This window comes from Callospermophilus lateralis, chromosome 1, assembly GCF_048772815.1.
Source record: "Callospermophilus lateralis isolate mCalLat2 chromosome 1, mCalLat2.hap1, whole genome shotgun sequence".
NCBI classification, from domain to species: Eukaryota; Metazoa; Chordata; class Mammalia; order Rodentia; family Sciuridae; genus Callospermophilus; species Callospermophilus lateralis.
The window spans coordinates 114,005,442-114,028,170 of record NC_135305.1 but is presented as its reverse complement, the minus strand read 5'-3'; the positions used below and the strand labels follow the sequence as shown (position 1 = coordinate 114,028,170).

The following is a 22,729-nucleotide window of genomic DNA, read 5'->3' as shown; positions in this document are numbered from 1 at the left end:
GAACTTGCAATCCTCCTGCCTCCGCCTCCCGAGCCCCTGGGATGACAGACGTGGGCCACTGCACCTGGCTCTGAGGAATTATTTTTACCCAGAAAGTCCACCATCAGTTTCCCATGGCCAGGCGTCTGTGAACAGCGCCCAGCACCTCACGGGTCACCCCCGAGGAGAGCCACACAGGCTGAGCCAGGGCTGAAGTCAGAGGTGAGACTGGTGACCCCACAGGACAGCGGACCTTTAGGGCTACTGCCTTCTGAGGCCTCTCGTCCTCCCTACCTCAGGAGGGAGAATAGCTTCCCACCAGGACAGCCCCGGCTGAGCTGGCCAGTGCCACCCACTGCCAGGTGGCTTCAGGTCTGCTCATCCTGGGAATCTCCAAGGACGTGGCGGGGGCGCACCCAGGACCGGGGCTTCTCCAGACTCCTCCACTCTGCCGGCTTCTTCGCGAGTCTCGCGTTCTGCACTGACCCCCCGAGTGTTGCTGTGCTCCTTGGAGGAGTCAGGCTTTGTTTCTGCAAGTGACATCCAGCCCAGGTCCCGAGGCCCGTGGTGATGGAGACCCACGAGGAGCCCACTGCCTGAGACCAGGGCCTGCAGGGCAGCTGCGAGGAGAGGGCATCAGGGATGCCGGGCAAGGCAGGGTCAGGGTCTGTGGGGTCACTGGTGGTGGGCGAGGAACCACTCAGCAGCGGGACACCGAGGTGGTGACTTGGGGGCAGGGCCTATGTCCAATGGCTCACCCAGGTGGGCCTCGGTCCCATGGGCGACTGATGCCAGGACCCTGTGGGCACCCAAATCCCAGGCTGCTCAAGTCTCCATGTAAAGTGGGCAGCGTGGGCAGGCAGCTGTGCGTGTGACGGTACATGTCACCTAAGTCCTGAGACCGGGCTTACAACACAGGGCGCGCCCTCCTCAGGCTGTGGGAATGGGCGCTGCGCCGTGCGCTCAGGGAATGGGGACCGGGAAGGTCCTGACGCGCTCAGAGCAGAGCAGGGTTGGTTTCCTTTTGCCACTGTTTAACTTCCTGTCCGAGGTTGGCTGAATCTGCAGGAGTGGCCTCCCGAGAGCTGACGGCATGTCCCTGCCGGTGCCCACGCTCCTTTCCAATGTCGCTTTTCAAAGCCGCCCATGAGCAGCCAGTCTGCGTCCCCACCGTCGCATCTGAACTCTGCCCAGAATGTGGCACAAATGACTTTGTGCCAGCGAAGCCCAAGGGTGGCCTTCCGCTTGCCCTCTGGGAACCTGCCATCAGGGCCTGCGGAAGAGCCTAGCTGGCCTGCTAGAGGAGGACGTGTGGCCCAGCTCCCCCTGCCCGAGCCACCGGCCAGCCAGCTGTCAACAGTGTTTGATTCTCTGGCCATCAGCTGACCACAGACGCATGAAGAAGTCCAGCCAAGATCAGAAGGCCTCCCTGGCTGGACCCACAGACCCAGAGCTACATAAAAGGCTACCCGGAACCACCACGTTTCAGGTATTGTTACGCAGCACTGCTGGGGGGACTGCTAGCTGATACACGAGGCGAGAAGTGCTTCACCTGAATCGACCTTTCCAGAGAAAACCCAGCAGCTCCCCATGTGTGCAGGGTGCAAGGGCACAGTATGGAAACCATCGGATTAAAAAAAAAGTTCTCCAAACAAAAGAAAACATAATGCAGACTTATGTTTCTCTGCTCATATATATTTTCTCTCCACATATAGACACAATTCTCCAGTAAACATTTACAAGATATGTGGCCAACACTGGGGAAAGGAAAAGAGGGCAGCTCACAGACAGGGTCTCTCACGTTCAGCTCCAGGACACACAGACACAGACACACACAGCCAGCGAAGTCTGAAGGAGAGCAGGTAAACTGCGTAAATATAAAGTCACTCCAAACCACAACCACAGACACTCGGCACGCCACAGGGGAGGCAGAGGAGAGATCTTGTGCTGTACTTTGAGACTTTCTGATGGCCTGGGCTGTGCTCAGTACCATCCCCCTAGAGAACTGCTGAGTGGCAAAGTGCACTTCTGTCCCACAGGCCCCTCTGTCTTGGGAAGCTGGGGACCAGGCTGTCCCCTCCCCTTCCTGCTAAGGTGGGGCAGAGCAGGAGCTGGGTGGGGCGAAGGTGACTCCCATAGGGCTCTCCCCAGGCAGCAGCCAGGCCTCTGTCCACCCTGTCCCTTCGGGGGAGGGCAGGAGACAGATGCAGCAGGAGGAAGGGAGGCAGGAGAGACTCTCCCCGCCTGGTTGCAGCCTCTCAGATCTTAAATGCGCTTCCCCACTTCCTCCCATCCCAAGCCGCAGCTGCCCTCCTGGACCCCAGAGGCAGCAGGTCTAGTGGGAGGAGCTTCGGCCCAGCCTCCTGCTCTCTGGCCTGTCCAGGTCTGTTCTTTGATGGGAGAGCTGGCCGGGTGCTCTGCCTGAGGGCAGGGGCAGGTGCTGAAGCTCTTGTCTGTGGACTGTGCCCCTGATGGACCCCCATGGCCCTGGGCCCCGCTCATCAGCAGATGCTCCCCAAGGACAGAAGCCAGCTCTGCCCTGGCCAAACCGTCTCATTTCCCTCCTGGAAAGGTCGGCCCCCTGAACGAGGCTCTCCCTGCAGGCCTCTGCGCACCAGGCCCAGTGAGGTCTCCCCCAGGAAGAGGCACTGGGAGGGGACCCCGCCCGGCCTTGAGGTGCACAGGGCCCTGCAGGGCCTGGACCTGGAGCCCACAGAAGTCCTCAGACGCCAGCTACTTGCAGGAAGATGCTTTTCTTGAAAAGAAGAAAAGAAGTGTCTCCTGGCGTCACGTCGAGGAGGGAAAACAAGCTAATGCAGCAGAGCAGCCCCAGAGTCCGGGGAGCCTGGGAAGGACCCCGTGCGCCCTTTCTCTTGGGGGAGGCCTCAGGACAGAGGATGGCTTGGCAGAACAGGGAGGCAGGGGAGACATCTCGAATGGGGACAATTCTGCCCTGCAGGGGACATCCATGGATGTTCTGGACATTTGGGATTGTCACAACAGGCATGAGGTGGGGACAGAGCTCCTGGCATCTGGGTGGAAGCCGAGGAGGCTGCTCAGCATCCTAGATGTGTGGGGCAGCCCGCCACCAGGAACCCGCGGACCTCCAAGCAGCGCTGCGGGAGGGGCCCCCGTAGACCAGCCTTCCAGCATGTTCTCGGATGTCTCCAAAGGCCGCTTTGAGGGCACAGTGGGAGCCCCAGAGACCTCTCCAGACCTCTTCTGGACAGATGAGGAAGGGTTGGGGGACAGACAGGGCAGAGGGAAGAGGCCTCCTCCATCCACCTGCAGCCAGACCCGCGGCGGAGGCCTCAGGCGTGGTCAATCTTTGGTCAAACAGGAAAACGTAAGGCTGGACTGACCTGGACCCACCTGCCCGCAGCCAAAGCAGGGCCCTTTCTCTGGGCACAGGAGCCACGTTCATGAGCAGACTCCAGGGCGGGCGCCCAGGCCGGGCTCTCGGGAGGAAAGGAGGGCGGGAGACGGGTGCGGGCGACGCCCCCCTACTTGTTCTCAATCAGGGTCTGCACCTTGTACACGAGGTCCCGGGCCAGCTGCAGCACCTGCCGGGTGTTGTGTCGCTCGGCCATTTCTGAAAGAGCAGAAGGCTTGCTCAGGAGCTGCTTCCTGCCCCCTCAGGGACAGCCCCGTCACACAGACCCTGCGGGCAGAGACCCTGGGCAGGGCCTGCACCGCCTGCCTCAGTTCCCTCATCTGGGGAGGTCACAGGGCCATCGCTCCAGGTTGCCATGGAGACAAAAGGAGGCAGCGTTGGTCCACAGCCTGTGCTAGGAAAAGTGCTCGTCTGTCCACCCCGGTCCCACAGAAAGACGACCGGGAACCTTCAAGAAGAGTACTGATGGGCACGAGATTGGTGCTTCCGATGACACGGAGATGAAGGAAGCAACGGAGGGAGGGATGCAGGGACAGAGGGACGGAAGGACGGAAGGACAGAGGGAGGAAGGGGGCATGGTGGGGAGGGAGGGAGAAAAAAAGAAGAAAAATGTTTTTGTCCTGAGGTCAGATCTTCAAACCTCTAAACAGAGTGGACATTTGCCATGGAGGAACCGTTTACGGGGCAAAGAGAAAAGCACCAAGACTGCAGTTCCCAAACCGGGGGCCAAGGTACCCCGGGACTGCACAGTGAACTGCATTGTGGGATAGTCAGCCCCAGAAACACTGCGGTCCACTGAGCACCACATCGCCCGTCCACTTGCGGGGTTGTTAGCAGCTGCTGTGATAAAAAGCAAGTACTGTGTGAGGAACGGGAAATAAGGGGGTGGAGTCGTAGCTGGAGTGGAGGCTGGTGAGGCCACGGTGGGTCCAACAGGCGCACACAGCCCTGGAACTGACTTACTTAAGAATGAAATAGAAAAGATTTTTCTTTCAATTTACATGCATCTCCCCGCCCCCCCCCCCAATGGCTACTGTGTTATTAGGACATGGAAACTCATTAAGTGATTTGGCCCAAGCTGCTTACTAAATGGAACTTTTGACCTGAGATGCTGTGATGACAATGTCACGGAGATGCTGGGCAGAGACCCTGAGTGGCCCTGAGCTGAGGGGCCTGGGAGCCTCGACACCAAGATACGAATTACTTTTCTTTCTCTATCACATCTTCAAATGGAAAATAAGACACCCAAGAACAAGGAATGGTCCAGTAAGTTAGAGGACAGTCACTGGGGTGTACTCTGTGGTGGTAACAAAGGGTTATACGTGAGAGCTTTTTGAACTGTTAATAGAAAAACGAGATGGCACTAGTAACAACATGAATACACTGTGGTTCCTATTGGGAAGGAGCACAGTAGGGACAAGCCAGATGAGACCCAAGGAAGTCTGCAGCTGTGTAAGCAATATGAAGTTCTCGATCTTGACAGACGGATCAGAATCAGGCAAAACTGGGCAAAACCTATCACCAACTCTACATACTTTCTCTGCAACATGTTTGTGAATCTGAAAGAGTTCTAAATGCCAAATGAATGAATAAAATCCAAAATTATTCCAAAATTAAAAGTTTACATTAAAAAAAAACCTAATTATGTTTCCAAGGTGAGATCATAGGTGGTTATTTTTCCCCCTTAGTTTAAGAGGGGGTGGAGTCGTAGCTGAAGCTACTCCTTCCTTCCTTCCTCCCTTCCTTCCTTCCTCCCTTCCTCCCCTCCTTCCTTCCTCCCTTCCTTCCCTCCTTCCTTCCTTCCTCCCTCCCTCCCTCCCTCCCTCCCTCCTTCCCTCCCTCCCTCCCTCCCCTTGAACTCTTAGGGCCTCATGCATGCTAAGCTGCCACTGAGCTACATTCTCAGCCTCTAGTTTTTCATTTTCACATGGTGATAACAGCAGCAATGGCTTCATTTTTCAGGCCCCTCCATGGGCCAGGGACCATGTGATGAGACTTATCCATGGTCTCCTTTAATCCTCCAGGTCTCCCTGTGTCAGAGGAAATGTTAGCACCATTTTATCCCTGAAGAATCTGAGGCCCAGAGACGTGAAGTTACTTGGACAAGGTCACACAGCTCCCAAGGGGCAGAGCTGGAATCAGATCCCTGCACGTGTCTGGTTTCAAAGGCTGTATTATCTGGTTCATGCCACCAGCTGCCCCCTTGTTCCTCTTTTCCTGTACCTGGCAGCCCCCCATTTCACAGATGAGGCAGTGGATGTTTAGACAGGGGGAAGGGCCTCGCCCAGGGTACAGCTGGTCCCTGGCAGAGCAGGGCTTTACCCTTGAGCCTGATTTCAACACTCAGGAACCTCTGCCAGGTCCCTGAGAAAAATGCGACCTCAGCATTACAAGATGTCCACTCATCCTTTGGGACATCGCCTGTAAGAATGTGCACAACTCCCTCGGCCCCTCCCTCTGACGACCCCACCCCGACGTGACCCCGCCACAGGGTACCATTGAAGAACTTGATGATGTCCGTGAAGTCCATGTTGTTCTCCAGGATGATGTCGCGGTAGACTTCCACCAGAGCCAGCGCGATGAACAGGACGTAGTGGGCGGAAGACACGTGCTTGGCCGCCCAGATGGTCTCCCAGACGGCGAAGACGTCATCGTAGACGAGTTCTGCAGGGACACCAACACGCATGCGCAGGGCAGCTCAGCCACGCGCTCCCCGGGCTGCCCTCCCTGCAGAGGATCGGGGCCAGCCGGGCTTGGCCTGTGTCCTGGCTGTGAGGCAGGACGTGGAGCCCGGAACCCTGTCATTTGACCCTGGGAAGCCTCAGTTTCCCCCATCAGTAGAACAGCTTCCTGCGTTTCTGCCAGCTCAAGTGGAGGAACCGAGCACGTGCAGGTTTGATTGGCATGGACCTGTGCCCTCCCTGGCTCCTGCCAGGGCCCACCCTCCGCTACCCATCAGCCTGCACAGGGCAGGGCTGGCTGTTGCCTGAGGTTAGTGAAGAGGTGGAAGATAGGGGTAGGTAAGAGCAAGGCTTCCTTTAAACTGCATGTGTAGATGCACATCATAATCCCAGTGGCTCAGGAGGCTGAGGCAGGAGGACGGCAAGTTTGAGGCCAGCCTCAGCAACTTAACGGAGGCCTAAGCCACATACCGAGACCTTGTCTCAAAAATAAAAAGGGCTGGGTATGTGGCTCAGTGGCTAAGACCCTGGGTTCAATCCACAGTAGCAAAAAACAAAACAAACCAAAACAACAAAAAATAAACAACGAAACAAACAAAAATCCATAAAATTTTATTCCTAAGTATTTTATTCTTTCTGATGCTTTATTAATGTGTCTGTTCTGAGTTTAAATTTTTGTGTTGCTAGTGTATAAAAATACCACTGATTTTTGCATGTTGATGTGTACCCTGCCACCTTGCTGAGCTTGTCCTTAGTTCCAATAGCTGTGTGGGTGGATTCCTTGGGGTTTTCTGAATCCTTTTTTTTTTTTGCACACAATTGTGTTTTCTGCAAACAGAAGATTTTTTTACTTCTTCATTTCCAGTGTGGAGGCTCTTTCTTCCTCTTGTCTAACTGCTCTTTAAAAAAAAAATTTTTTTAATTGTAGGACACAACACTGTCATTTTATTTTTTATGTGGTGCTATGCGATCGAACCCAGGGCCCTGCTCATGCAAGGCAAGCGCCCTACCACCTAGCCGTAGCCCCGGCCCCAGCCCGCCTAGCTGCTGTGGCCAGCACTTCTGGGAGTGCGGGGTGGACAGGACCAGAGCGGACACCCACGTCCTGCTCCTCATCGCCAGGGGCTGCCGGCCCTTCACCATCACATGATGGCAGCTGGGTCACTGTGGCTTCCCATTTTTCTGGTGGAACCCCCTCTACTCCTGGTTGGTCGGTTTGTCCTGAAGGATCAGATTTTGTCAAAAGCTTTTTGGTTTCACTGCCAAATGCTTTTTCTATGTCATGTGTTGAGTGATCATGTTCTTTTTTCCCCTTACTCTACGGATACCATGTGCTACACTGAGTGCTTTTCATATGTGAATAACCTGCATTTCTGAGACAAGTTCTACTTATTAATGGTCTGGGGACAAAAAGGAGCAAGGCTTCCCATTAACTGGCTGTCAGTCCAGCTCTGGGGCCTCAGGGTGGCTGCTTCTCTCCCTGCCTCTCGCCCCGTCTGTAGGTGGGGTGATACTGGTGAGAGCAAAGGACAGAGATAAGACACCCAAGTGTGTGGCACTTAGTGTACCCCTCCAAATGTGAGTCATCATATCACCCCAATGTGCATAACAGCCGTGCATCTAGAAGTGACGTCACTTCTGAGTCACGTATGACACATGCACAAAGCACCCTCTATTCCGTGGGTTTGAGAGTCTTTGCTAAGCAGCACTGAGTGGAAGGGGAGGTGGCCCTGCGGGTAGAGGGAGTGGGCTCAGATTCTGGTTCTGCTCTTCCTCGTTGTGGATTAAATCTTCCTCAGCCTCAGTTTTCCCATCTGTGAAGCGGGACCGTCACAGTCCCCATGCAGTGTTTGCAAGGTCAGGCAGAAGCTGTCAGAGCAAGTGACCAACATGCTGATCCCTTTGCCGCCTTGGCCCAGCACCCACTCCACCTCGCCTCTGCCCTAGCGCCTCCTCCGAGGTCCTGCTCAGAGAGCCTGGGACAAGGCCCTGGTTTGAAGCGGGTACCTCGTTTGAAGTCCAGCAGGAACCAGCGGTAACAGAAGTAGAAGTGGGTGTAGTCCCCGTTCTGATGCATCAGCTCAAAGAGCTCCGAGTCCAGGATCTGTTCGAGGAAGAAAAAGCTGTGGTCTCAGCTCCAGAGATAGGTTGGAACCAGAGGGGACCGCTGGGTCAAGGACGGCACAAGCCCACACCACACACCAGACAGCCCTCAGCAACCAGGTGGGGTTTGAGTGGACAAAGGCTGTGAGTAGACGTTTCTCCAGAGACTTCCAAGTGGCCATGAGCACACACAGCACGCTTGGCATCTTTAGCCAAATGAGAGACGCCACCTCACACACCTGGGATGGCTCAATCAGTGACAGATAATAACAAGTGCTGGCGAGGACCTGGAGAAGCTGGAGCCCCCTCCACTGCTCTGGGAACTGGGGCAGCTGCTGTGGAGAACATTTTGGCAGCTTCTCAAAAAGTTAAACACAGAGCTGCCGCGCGATCCAGCAGGTCCTCCCTAGGCACCGTCCCACGAGACTCCTCAACAGTCCGTGGAATAATCTGACCATGGACCGCACAGCAGCACTGTTCAAAACGGCCAACGGAAACCAGTCCGGCGTCCATCAAAAGATGAATGGACCAACAAACCATGGCTGTTAGAAAACAGAGGGCAGAGACCTGCGGCCATCAGACACTGTGCTCAGAGGAACAGCAGCTCTGAAAGAGTCTGCGGGAAGAGAAGGGCAGCGCGCACAGCAGGAGTCTTAAGGGTGCAGAAGGCACCTAAATAAAGTGAGCAGCACTAGGACAGGGAATCCAGAGAGAGCGACCCAAATGACTCCAAGGGGAGAAGGACAGATCTTCCATGGCACTGCTCAGAATATGCAAATGACATCACCACACACTGCTGCAAGTGCACCCAGGAGACTGGGGAAAAGGAAGAAGTGTGACAGGTCCGGTGAGGGTGACGTGGGTCAAGGAATCTCACTATTGGGTGTGGCAGTGCACAAGGCAGGAGGCTCAGGATCCAGGGAGGCAGGAGGATCTAGGGCAAGTTCAAGGTCAACCTCAGCAACTTAGTGAGACCCTGTCTCAAGACTTAAAAAACAAAAAAAGCCTGGGAGTGTAGCACTTGTCTAGCATGAGCAAGGTCTTGGGTTTGATCCCCAGGACTGAAACACACACACACACACACACACACACACACACAAAACAAAACAAAAAAACCTTCTTGGGACAATTGATGGCTTTGAAGAATGATCTAGCCATGTCCAATGAAGCCCCAGTATAGCTCGTGCATGCAGGAGGAGATGTGCACAGAATTTCTTAACAGCACCATTTGTAAAGGCCAAAAGCAAACTTGCAAATACCCAAAACAAAAGCAAAACAAAACAAAACAAATGGAAATAAACTAAGTGTCCACCAACAGGAAAAGGACTACGAATGACGTGGGCCTATGTGCGAGACTCCTAGAGTGGTAGCTGAGCTTCAGGGAAGAGGCAGTGAGCTGCACCCTTGAGGAGTGCAGCAGACCTGCCCCCTGCACAGACACGCTGCCAGACCGATGCCAGTTAAGACTATTCCTGCACCTTACATGAGCCCTGGGGAAGCAGCCCAACGGCAGTGCATACGTGGTAGGAGGATTTTTGTGAATGTCTTTTAATTACAAGCTTCACATCCTAGAAAGGGGTCACCACTAGGAGGACAGGGATGAGGACACGCCATCCACAGGGACACATGAGGGCTGGAAATCTATGGTAAATGCTTTGGACACTCATCGTATCGTCATTTCTCTTACGTCTAAAATATTTGGTGATAACTTAACTTGATCACTGCTGCAATGTCACTGCAGGTGCCCAGGTAGTGACATTTCCCTGTCATTTGCTAAGGCTGATACACTTCCATTCCTTCCACTCAAAGTAGCGAATGTCTCAATTCTTCTGGGAGCAGATGGTGGGTGCTGATGGGCCGGCATTTATCACAGCACCTGCACACTTCAGCTTGCACGGAATCACTGAGGGGTTCATATGACACAGACTGTTGGGCTCAGCTCCATGTCTCTGAGTCAGGGGGGCGGAGGGAGGTAAGACTGACCTGCATTTCTAATAAGTTACTAGGTGACACTCCTGCTGCTGGTCAGGGACCCTGCAGGCCCTGTGCTCAGTACTATAAATGCATTACTTTATTTCATTTCCATAACTGTAACAATTCATTGGGAATCATATAAATGGGAAAATAACCTATTTCCCAGATGAGGAAACTGAGGCCTAGAAAGATAAAAGCCTAGATTTTCTAGCCAGCGAGAAGCAGAAATAGGGTTCAAATGCACCTTGACCCCAAGTTGCTCAATCCTAAGTCATGGAGTGATACCTACTGGTCCCCAAAGAGCTGGAAGCAGGACTAGATGCCGGTCATACCTGGATCAGTGACCTCATGTTGGCAAAGTGCGTGTCCATGGCGCCTCCGTGGGGAAAGTTCTGGTTCATCCTCTTCATGAGCTCTGTGAAGCAGCTGAAGGCCAGGGCCTCTGGGGCGCAGCGTGTGAGGGACAAATGTTAGTGGTACCACTGCCCGAGGCCCCCAGCTCCCCAGGGGAAGTGCTAAACCCAGGGTCAGAGCGTCCACAGCCAGGCGGGGTGGGTGGGGGGACATGGGGACCGCGGAAGGCCCGCTGGATTGGGTTCCAAGGGAAGCTCTCCAACCTGAGGGGGATCGTGTGCTTCTCACCCGGGAGCTCTTGGCACCCTCGTTTAGGAAATGATGGTGTAGCCGAGGCTCTTTTCAAAGGCCTCTATTTGCTCCAGTAAAAAGTTGGCAGTGTTTTGTTCATACTTTTTTTTTCTTTTTTAAAATTCTACTGGAGGGGCTGAGGCTGTGGCTCAGCGGTAGAGCTCTCGCCTAGCATGTGCGAGGCCCTGGGTTCAATCCTCAGCACCACATTAAAATAAAAGTATTGTGTTCAACTACAACTAAAAATAGACAGAAATTCCACTGGAAATTCCAAGTCTGAGAACCACTGTCCTCAAGCACCAACTCTGAGTATCGGAAGCGCTTTTATAGACAACATGCAGAGTTTCAAATTACTTTGGAAAATGCTGCTCAGATTATCTGCTGCTTAGAACACCCATGCATTCATATATTTAAAAGTAAAGGCTCTGAGAAGTCCTGTAGCAGAGAAACCTGATTCATACCATTCAGTGAGTCACAAACTTATTTGAAAAAATGGTAGATTTTATTTTCCCTCACTAAATAATTGAAAATTTTGAGGAGAGCTATGCTAGACTGAAAAATTTCCTAAGGACAGTGGGATTTCATTCATTGTTTAAACACTCTGATTTATTTATTTATTGGAAGCAAGGATTCAACACAGGGGTGCTTAACCACTGTGCCACATCCCCAGCCCGTTTTTATTTTTTATTTTGAGATGATTCTGGATAAGTTGCTTAGGGTCTAAGTTGCTGAGGCTGGCCTCAAACTTGCCTCAGATTCCTGAGCCACTGGGATTATAGGCAGGCACCCCTATGCCCTGCTTAAGACTTTATTTTTACAACAGTTTAGATTTATAGAAAAACTGAGAAGACAGCAGAGTTTTCTCCAATGGACCACACCCAGTTTCCTCTGTTATTAATATCTTTACGGGAGCATGGCTCATTTGTTATAGCTAATGAACTAAAACCCATACGTCATTAACTGGATTCTGTCCGTATTCTGGTTTCCTCAGCAGTTACCTATTGTGCTTTCTCTGTGGAAGGACCCCAGCTGTCTGGCCCATCACACACAGCTGGCGTGTCTCCTTAGGTTCCTCTGGGCTCCTGAGTTTCTCAGACTTTCTTGTTTTTGATGTCCTCAACAGTCCTGAAGGGTCCTGCTCAAGTATTATTTTTATAGGATGTTCCATTACGAGCAGGAGAATTTGGTGTTCTTCTCACAATGAGATGAGGTTATGGATTTTGGGAGGAAGATCTCAAAGATAAAGGGCATTTTAATTGAATCCTGTCCAGGATACACGCTGTGAACACGACTTATGACTCATGATGTGGGCCTTGGTCACTCTGCAGAGGGAATGTCTATCCCTGTGTTGCGCCACTGTGACGTTCCTCTCATTTTCAGCACCACCCCCTCTCACACTGGATCTTTGGGAGGGAGTCACTACATGAGGTCCGTGCCTAAGAGTGGGGACTCCCTCCCTCCCTCCCTCCCTCCCTTTCTTCCGTGGTGCTGGGATGTTGCAGCCAATGCCACCTTAGCAGTTCTGACTTCAAGCCCATGAACATGGATGTCTTTTTATAATTTAGGTTTTTTTCCCATTTCTTCCAAGAATGTTTTCTAGTTTTCAGGGCACCTTTCTTGCCCTTCCGTTACATGTGCTCCTAAGTGTCCTGGTCATAGATGCTACTGCAAATGGGACTGTTTTCCTCATTTCATTTTGGAATTGCTTGTTCCAAATTCCACTCTGTTATCATCCCTGTTGTTGTGATTTAATCATCAGTTAAAATAAGACCAGCTCCGGAGGCTGAATGGAAACACTATAGACTTTGGTTTATTGATCTCATATCCTGCAAAATCGATGTATTTATTAGTTCTAATATATTTCTTTATTCAGTACGATTTTCTACAGGAAAGTCATGCCAACTGGGAACTCAGTTCTGCTTCCTCTCCAGGGGTTTCTCTTCCTTCCTGACCTGCCCGGGCTGGACCCACAGTGGAGAAAGCAGACATCTTTATCTTGTTCCAGATCCAAGGGAATGTGCTCGGTCTTTCCCGCTGAGTTTCATGTTGACGGTGGTTTTTCCATAGATATTGCTTGTCATGTCAAGGTCCCTTCTGTTCCTAGTTCATTGAGTGTTTTTATCATGAAAGGTGTTGGTTTTATCATGTTTTTCTGTGTCTATTAAGATGAACTTTTTTTTTTTTGCCTGTAATTTTATTGATGTAGTGAAGAATGCTTATTATTTTGTATATTGAACCCCTCGGCATCCCTGGGGTAGGTAAATCCCACCTGGTCATGGACTGTAATCCTTTTATTTCTTGTTGGGGGCATAGTTTAGTGTTAGAGCACTTGCCCAGCATGTGTGAGGCCCTGGATTCAAAACCCCAGCATCATAAAAACAAAACAAAATGAAACACCTCACTTATTACATCTTGTTGGAATTAGTCTGTTGGTATTTTGTGGAGGATTTCTGCATTCATATCCATGAAAGATATTGGGGTGCAGCCTTCCTGTGATGGCTGTGACTGGTGTGGGCGTCAGGGTGGTGATAAGGAACTCAGCACTTATCCGAGGGCTGCCTCCCAGATGAGTTGGGATGCCTTCCTTCCGTCCTTCCTCCCTTCCTGATACTAGGCATTGAACTTGGGCCTGGCTCATTTCCTTTCCTTTTTTTTCTGGAAGAGTCTGTGAAGAAGTTGTGTTAAATCTTCCCTGAATATCTGGTAGCGCTCACAGTTAAGCCACCTGGCCTGGTTCTTCTCTGCTGTCACTCACGTCTGTACAGTCGGTAGCTAGCAAAGACCTGGCTGGGTTTCGGTGTTGGACACCTGGTGCAGGAGGACTCTGTTCACTGGGACCCTGATGTGGTGCCCAGACAGGTCTCCTGAGCCCCTGCCCTGCTCATTCCATGGACCCTCTGAGTGAGGGTCGCTCCCTTCCCTGCAGTGGGAGGGATCTGACCCCCGCGTCTACAGCAGAGGGGACCCACTCACCATCATCCAGGATGACCAGCAGCGGAGCCAGAAGGTCACACATGCCCTGGACATAGCCGATCTCAATGTGCTGCCAGATGTAGCTACGAGAGAACAGGGGCCAGTGATACCGCCACCAGCCACCTCCTGTCACCCCCCCCTACGTGGCGCCCTCAGCCCGACACCTGCATGCCCATCCTGTCTCACACTCTGACACCTGGGCACAGCCACCTGGATGGCCCTTCCAGTGTCCTGCTCAAGGGGGCCACTGCATGCCCAGAAGCCTTCACAAGGGTGCTGTTGGGTGGGGTGACATCCAGACTCCTTTACTGGGGTACAGGACTCAGCGCCTCCCAATTCATCTCAGAGCCCCACGCAGCACCTCCAGTGCCTCTTCCTCCCCAGCCACGCGGAGGTCTCCCTCCCCACAGACAAACCACACGGTTCTGTCCCTGCACCTTTGCCCTAGGGGGTCCCGCTTTCGGAAACTCTGATCAGCCTCTCAGTAATAACAGCTCATATTTCCTGAGTATTTACTGTATACTTAGCCTGATACACATTTACCGCATCTTTTAAGATATCTTAAAAGATATATAATTGCATATTTCAAGATAATCATATAAAATACAGATCACCATCACCACTCTTCACAGATGAGGAGACTGAGGCATGGACAGGTAAGTGCTTTCCCCAGAGTCATGGACCTAATGGTGGGGGGCGGAGGCAGTTTCTGGACCCAGGAAGCCTCCCTTGAGGGTATGTGACCTTAAACTCCATGGTCAGTGGTTTCTTCAGTCATTAAAAAAAAATTTTCTCCAAGTCTCTCTGGAGAGTCCCCACCTCTGAGAGGCTCCCCATGACCTCTCCCTAAGCTCATGACCAGAAAAAGTCGGTCTGTTCTTCCTCCTCCCCAGCACTTTCCTCATTTAAATGCAACGTCGGTCATTCAGTTGAAAACTTTAAACTACATCACATCATGTAATACACACTCATAGTGCAGTGCACACGCCATAAGATCATATGATCATTCAACACCATCTATGTGGCTACGGGAGAGATCTGCCACGGGGCTAGCTGGTATCACTTCTGCGGGAGCACTGACTGGCAGAGACGAAGACGTTTCTCTTTGCATCCTAGGACCTTCTGACATCCTTAATTGCTGCAGATTTTTAATATGCCTGGGCCAGTTTTACTTTTTAAGAGATGCCAATAATAATTTTTAATGAACAGAAATAAGTAGCCTTAGATCTTGGCTTAAAAGAAAGAAAGAAAAGGACAGATTTTAGATAGAGAGGTGGCTGTGAGTCCCCGAGCTGTGGTCCAGTGAGGATACCGAGCACCGGGTGGCCCCCTCTGAGTCTCCACATCCTGTCACGGGGCATAATAATTACTCCAGAGAGCTGTTGAAGGAACAAATGAGCTGAGGATAGTAGGGGTCTTGGGACAGTGCCTGGTATACAGTAAGCACTAATAATCACTCTCTTTTACCATTACTGTTGTTATTTAGTTGTCAGTGTGGGTTAAAAATAGACCAGCTTCAGAGGCTGAACGAAGTTCCACCTGGGCTCACCACAGCCCACGGGGGTCCCCCTGCCACGCCCCTCCCCCAGGTCTCCCAGGACACCACCTGCACATGATGTTGCGCAGCTTCTCCAAGTTGGCGGGCGTGAAGTACCAGTAGTTGCGGTCACACCTCTGCACGTCCTTCTCGATGCGGTGCAGATTCACGGTGTACAGGTCCAGCAGCTCTGGCTGTGGGTGCCCAAGTGAAGAAAAGAGATTATCCCCAAACTCCCCACTGCAGGGCAGGACCCCCCTCCTCCTCCTGACCCTTTCCTGTGGACAGGGTAGAGAAGGTCTCCTGCCAGGGCCAGCTCGGGTTTATTTATTTGCACTCTTTCTGGGAAGCCTCTTTGAGTTTGTATGTTCTGTTCCTTTTTAAATAAAACAATCTCACGAAATGCACAAAATCATTATCCCCATTTTACTAAAAAAAAAAAAAAAATCAAGACTTGGGCTGGGGTTGTAGCCCAGTGTTAGAGCGCTTGCCTAGCAGGTGTGAGGCCCTGGTTGGTTCCTCAGCAACACATAAAAATAAATAAATGAAGGTATTGTGTCCATCTAAACTAAAATTTCAACCAAAACAAACAACACTTGGAGTTATAATCGTAGCTGGAAGTGCCCCCCCACCCCCCATAGAAAATTGCAGAAGAGTGAAAGAACTGAACCCAGGTCCAAGTCTGGTACCATATTAGACCAGATCCTGTGGTCATCGACTGATGCAATGGCTCAATAATCAGCAAGAAAGGAAGGAACATTCAGGATCAAAAACGAACTAGAGCAGGGCCCAGCAGGACACGCCTGTCATCCCAGCAGCTCAGGAGGCTGAGGCAGGAGGATCATGAGTTCAAAGCCAGCCTCAGCCACAGCGAGGCCCTAAGCAACTCAGTGAGACCCTGTCTTTAAATAAAATGCAAAACAGGGCTGGGGGTGGGGCTCAGTGGCCTAGTGCCCCTGGTACCAACAAACAAAAAAAACCCAAACAAACAAACAAAACCCCCCTCAAAACAATATAAAACAAAACAAAACAAACAACTAGAAAAACAAGAAAATACTAAAACTGGCTTTGCCTTGAGGGTAGCTGCCAAACCAGAGAAATCAGGCTTGGATTCAACCATCTATAGCCCTTGCCAAGGTGAGTCCTAGTAAGAGACCTTCCGCAGCAACACAGCACCCCAAAGAGCCACAGCCTCAGTAAGGGAAACCTATGAAATAGCCTGCTCACCTTCTGGGGCCTGAACGTTAACTGCTCGATTGCCCTTTGAACACAGGTGCCAAATTCAGTGTAAAAGCTATCTCCCGGGATAATTAAGCCCCAAATCAAGTTTATAACTCATGCAGGTTTCTAACCCAATTCCCTGCCTGGGTGGTCTGAAAGACTGGAGAATTTAAAGTCATCTCAGATTTATTATGCCTCTGGGACTGGGATGAGGCAAAGGAAGGAATCAACCTTTCACCTAGGCCTCAACAGATAACACTCCATGAAATACAAGCTTATGCCCAAACACTACAAGATGCTCAGAGAAAGAGGACCCCAAATAACAGCTGGCATGAACACAAGATGGCAGAATTAGAACCAAAAGAGCCTCTGTTACTGGAAGCATCAGGGACAGAGGATAAAATAAGTGTTTAATTTATTTAAAGAAATAAGAGGTCAAAGAAATAGCAACTCTATAAGATAATCAGTCACAGCATATATGAAAGAATTCAAGTGAAACTTTTAAAAAACATTAAACACTCATTAGAGACATGTAACAGAAAATTAGACTGTGTGTCTGTGTGTGTGTGTGTGTGTGTGTGTGTGTGTGTGTTTGTTTGTTCCTGGGGCTCAAACCCAGGGCCTTGTGCTTGCTAGGCAAGGGCTCTACCACTAAGCTGCATCTTTTTTTTTTTTTTTTTTTTGTACCAGGGATTGAACCCAGAGGCCCTTAACCACTGAGCCACATCCCTAGACCTTATTTTTTATTTTGAGACAGGGTGGCTGAGTTGCTTTGTGCCTTGCTAGGTTGCTGAGGCTGGCTTTGAAGTCATGATCCTCCTGCCTCAGCCTTGCAAGCCGCTGGGATTGTAGGAGTACATAATCCTGAGCTACAGCTTTAACTGAAAATCTGACACTCTTTTGTTTTTAAATAAGTAGTAAATTATTATCATTTTTTATACATTTATTTTACTTATTTAGTTTTATGTGGTGCTGAGGATTGGACCCAGGGCCTCGCATGTGCTAGGTGAGCACTCTACCGCTGAGCCCCAGCCCCAGCCCAACACTCTGGAAAAGAATCAGAGAATTCAAAAGAGATCTGAAGAAAGTCCAGTATTCAGCAGAGAGACAGAGAAGGGTCAAATGAAAGAGCAGTAACAGACACAGAGGAGAGTGTGAGGAGGTCCAAAGGCTACAGACGAGACAGAAAACGGGGAGCAACAGCAGAATGAATACTAGAGGAGAATTTTCCAGAACTAACTAAAGACATCAATTCACAGATGCATACACAGACTCTGGCTGGGAAACAGAAAAAGACAGCTACACTTAGTCACATAATGGCACCCAGTGACAACACACTGAAAGAGAATCTCAGAGAAGGAAGGAGGTTGTCCTTGCAGAGATGACAGTCAGCTCCCTGACTTGTAACAGTAGCAAGGCAACTGGAAGAAAGTGCAACAATGTCTTCAAAGCCCAGAGGTGTCCTGACTTAGGAGGGGGCTGAGGCCTGACCCCTGTGTCACAAGGAGCGCTGCAGGGCTTCACTGCCCAGTGCGCTCTGCAGTATGGGGGTGTTTTGTCCTTATGATGGTGCTGCTGACTGCCAGCTGTGGTCCCTGCCGCTGTCCAGCAATCAAGAGAAAAGATCACACTACATACTACTAGCCCAGGAAAAAAATCCACTGTGAGCTTCAAAAGTCATAAATCAAACCATTCTAAATTGAGGACCATCTGTACTGAGAAAAAAAAGCACTGTGATCTAGAGCCGCATATTCAGTACAAATATCTTCAAGAGCGAGGGCCACATGAGCCTCACTCCAGATGAACGGAGGCCCATCTGCTCAGGAAGGCACTTCACATGGAGATGGGGACCCCAGGCCAGGGGCCGGCCACGTAAGAAGGCAAGAAAAGCCAAATGGGGGACAGCCACTGAGGCATGAGCCCCACCCAAACAAGGGTGTCAAGTTAGAAGGAGGGAAACTGGGGGCCAGAGGCTGAAGTGAGGGGGGAGGGACCTGGAGCGGGGGCGGGAGGAAGGTCGGGGACACACCTGCCTCAGGTACAGGCTCAACTCTCCAGACTCATAGAACACACAGAAAGCCTGCCGAGTCTGAATGTTGGAGGGACCCAGAAACCTGGCAAGGATTTGGGGCAGTGAATTGGTGATAAATATTCAAGAAACTAAGGAAAGAAAGCAAATAAATGAAGACACATCCAGGACATTTTTTTTTTTTTCTTCTGCAAAAAAAGTCAACACAGCTGACTTCATGACCCAGAGGAGACACTAGGATCCTGTGAACCTGAGTGACCACTTAACCAAGATCATTACGTAGCTGTGCTGGAAAGATGGGTGTGGCTAGTGTCCCTTGTGAAGTGACCGGTCTGGGGTGGAGAAGGACGTGGGAGCCAAAATCTGCTTCCATAATGGGGGTCACTGATAATGTCTAAAGCTGGGGAAAAAAAGATCAACAGCAGTAATACGAGTGAGTTTGAGCTATGGGGTGGAATCGGACATCAGGGCACAATAAGTAAGATGGTCGCCCTGGGGAGGGCTGATGGGGAGGAGGGGCGAGCTCATGGTTCTGTTCTTTTTCTTCCTTTTTTAAGAGGCAGGGTCTCCCTATGTTGCGCAGGCTGGCCTCCAACTCATGGGCCGGAGTGATCCTCCTGCCTCAGCCTCCCGAGCAACTGGGACTACAGGTGCACCACTGAGCCCAGCCCAACATCTGGTTTTCTTAGTTAGCTTCGTCCAGATGTTTGACCCTTTAAATTATGGGCTTGCACATCTTTAATAGGAAAAAAAAATCTTTTAAAGAAATGTGTACACCAGGGGTGGCTTGGAACATCTTCCTTTCAGATGATGTCTTCTGGCCTGGACTTATTGGCACATTTAAAGGATGTCAGACCTTAGTCAAAAGCATGAATGTGACTGTGGAGCTGCTGCGGATCAGGTGCTCACTGTGTGCCACACACCCAGGACTTCAGAGTATGAACTGAAGATAACTCAAGAAGGTGCCAGGCAGATAGGGAGACCGAGGCGCAGGAGCACTGAAGTGATTTGCTAAAGCTGGGGTCTGAGCCTGGGAGTGCCCACTGTGAAACCTGTGTCCCCCAGTCCCCCATGGTGGGGCATCCCTTGGCTGAAATCTCTGGAACAGGGGTGTCTGGGGATGCTTAGGCTTTGGGGACACATCTGTATCTATGTCTATATCTGTACCTGATGAGATATGGTGGGACAGGACCCGTGTCTACACATGAATCCACTTATGCTTCATGTGCACCTCCCCCCCGCCCCGAAGGTCATTTTCTACAGTATTTTGAATAACTTTGTGCCTTCTGACTGCAGCCCATCCCACGAGGTCAGATGTGGAGTTTTCTGTTTGTTGGATTAAGTTGGTAACTGGTTTTGGGGTATGGAGTCCTCTGCTGAATAGATTCTGTTTTGTTTTTGAAGAGAGGGTCTCGCTCTGCTCCCCAGGCTGCCACCAGCTCGTGGGCTCAGGGATCCTCCTGCCTCAGCCTCCCGAACAGCTGGGATAACAGGTGCTGGCCACTGAGCTGGGACACTTTGGAGTCTGGGTTTTTAGGTTAGGGACGCTCCTCTCTCCCAACCCAGGTGTGTGCAGTGAATCCTGGTGACGGTGACGGGGAAAGGAAACCAAGCAGCCGCAGCTCTAGGGCTGGGTCGCTCTGCCCCACCCCTGCAGCGGGATGGAGGAGACTCCTGGTGACTTACGGAGTAGGTGACGCCACTGGATGACACGGGGGACGCCTCATTGTTGGCAGAAGTGGTCACGACCAGGGAAGCCAGGGCGGGGAAGAGGCTCTCCATCTCGGGCTCCTCCGAGAGGTTGTCCTCGCTGTCCGCCTGGCTGCGCTTCTCGGCCTCACAGCTCTGCCAACCCTCCCCTGCCGCACCGTCCTTCTCGGGCAGGGCCACGTCCATGCTGCCAGCGATGGACATGAACTCGTCCAGGCTCCCATTGGCCAGGCTGTCGCTCTCCAGTCGGTCCTGCACTGCCAGCTCCTCGCGAGGGGCCTCGTCCCTTGAGGTGGTGGCCTCGCTGCTTTGCCCGTCGTCCACGCTGCTGTCCCCAGGTGGAAGGGCCGGGGGCGCGCTCCGCTGGGCGTCCAGGACGCTGTCTTCGGTGCTGAGGCTGGGCTCCGAGTGCTCCGAGAGGCCGGAGGAGAAGTTGTGGGAAGATGGATGGCCAGAGTCTGGGGAGCACGGGCCGTTTTCTAGGTTCCCGTTGGGGACCTTGGGCTGTTTCTCCTCCAGTCGGCCCTCTCCTTCCACCTGCTCTGCCTCATCCACGGACTCAAACACCTGAGCAGAAGGTGAACAGGGACAGAGGTGAACAGGACAGCTGGGTGTCCATGGCGACACTGTCAAGCAGCAACCTGATACTCAACAACTGGGGATTGGTTTCAGAATGGAATTTGCACGCATATGCATGAATAATTCAGAAATAACAAGAAAGCATTACAGCCCTATGAAGAGGGCTACCAGGGAACTGTAATGCATCATATAGACTTTCACCATGAATTCTTTTTTTTTTTAATTTTAATATTTATTTTTCAGTTTTTGGCGGACACAACATCTTTGTTTGTATGTGGTGTTGAGGATCGAACCCAGGCTGCACGCATGCCAGGCGAGTGCGCTACCGCTTGAGCCACATCCCCAGCCCCCACCCTTTTTTTTGTAGGAATTGAACTCAGGGGTGCTTAACTACTGAGCCACGTCCCCAGCTATTTTTTATATATTTTATTTAGAGACAGGGTCTCACTGAGTTGCATAGGGCCTCTCTTAGTTGCTGAGGCAGGTTTTGAACTTGCAATCCTCCTGCCTCAGCCTCTGGAGATGGTGAGATATAAATAGGCGTGTGCCATTGTGCCTGGCTCACCATAAACTTTTTAAAAACTAAACAATTACTGAATGTCAGGAACAGGCTAAAAAACGTATCACATGAAATTATCTGGAATTCATTTTAAAGATGTATTGGTGATTCTTTGTGTCCTTATGGCCTAAGGACAGACAGTAAAAGACCACAGACCACATTCCAAAGTCATTTGCAGTATTTCTTCTCTTTACTGACTTGATTTATGGTTAATTCTGTATGTTGCTTAGTTTTTTTAAAATTTCTTTTTCATTCAGTGTATAAAAGTTTATCTAACCCCAGAGTCAAAATTAGAACTTTTTGACTCCAAAGTCAAAATGAGAAAACCAACCTCAGGGACTCACAGCTCCCTCTCACCCCACTCCTCTCTCCTGGGAAAGCACTTTGGGTAGTTCTGGTTTCTCTTTCCACTGTATTTGAAAATGAATACGATTGCATACATGTATCCACATTTCCCCTTCTACACAAAAGTTGTCATCCTCTGTACCTTTATTTGCAACTTGCTTTTTCTTTAATATTGAGAGAGATGGAATTACGTGTTTTCATCCAGTTTAATGGAAAGTCAACAAGGAATATGTACAATCGCATTTAGGTAGAAAAATTTAAAAACTACCAAATGCTGCTACATGTTATCTGCATATTTCAGTTGTGAAGAGCACAGTGGGATGTTGATGGTTATTTTCAAGGGAGGCAGGGGGATGAGGGAAGACAGAAGCAAGTTTGGCTTTCTCTGCAGTGTTTTAATGTTCTGCCGGGAGAATGGATTCATATGGAGTCGGTCTCCCATTATCCCTAGATTCCACATCCACAGATTCAACCAGCTGCATACTGAAAATATTTGGAAAAAAAAAAGACAGCATCTGTGCTGGATGTGTGTATAATTCTTTGTATGTGAATAATTCCTTGTTATTATCCCTAAAAAATTCAATATAGCTAGTATTTCAATAGCATTTATATTGTGTTGGGGACTCTAAGTCATCTCGAGTATACAGAAGGCTGTGCAAAGGTTGTGTGCAAATACTGCACCATTTTACATAGGATCTGCGCATCCCTGGAGTTTGGTATCCATGGGGGCTCCTCAAACAAGTCCCCTGGATACCAAGGGACAACTGTATTAGTTGTGTTGCTAAAAGGTGCATTTTGAATGCTAGAATAAAAAGCTAAAACACAGTAGGGAAGAATAGAAGTCCGCTGGATTAGACCAAGGGGAATGAAGGGAGGGGAGGGGAGTGGGGAAGTCGGTGGCATGAGTCGGACATTACTGTCCTACATGCGCATATGATCGCACGACCAGGGTTACTCTACATCATGTATGACCAGAAGAGTGAGAATAATAATAACATTA

The 22,729-nt window shown here is 50.6% G+C and overlaps 1 protein-coding gene across 2 annotated transcripts in view; it reads right to left on the bottom strand.

The window, feature by feature from the left end:
- Nucleotides 1-1,691: 1,691 nt before the first annotated feature.
- The window catches only part of Sgsm1 (small G protein signaling modulator 1), a 75,502-nt gene continuing 54,464 nt past the window's right edge, over nt 1,692-22,729 (bottom strand). Inside the window, exons 19-26 of one of the 2 annotated variants that reach the window (XM_076864951.2) lie at nt 20,223-20,813; nt 15,356-15,480; nt 13,750-13,832; nt 10,464-10,573; nt 8,062-8,158; nt 5,870-6,037; nt 3,510-3,571; nt 3,280-3,305 (exon numbers count right to left, since the gene is read on the bottom strand). In XM_076864951.2, coding sequence (XP_076721066.2) covers nt 3,291-3,305; nt 3,510-3,571; nt 5,870-6,037; nt 8,062-8,158; nt 10,464-10,573; nt 13,750-13,832; nt 15,356-15,480; nt 20,223-20,813 — 1,251 coding nt within the window. In that variant the 3' untranslated portion in view covers nt 3,280-3,290. Of the gene's footprint in view, nt 3,572-5,869; nt 6,038-8,061; nt 8,159-10,463; nt 10,574-13,749; nt 13,833-15,355; nt 15,481-20,222; nt 20,814-22,729 lie in introns of both variants that reach the window. The other variant, XM_076864942.2, reaches the window with a different exon arrangement.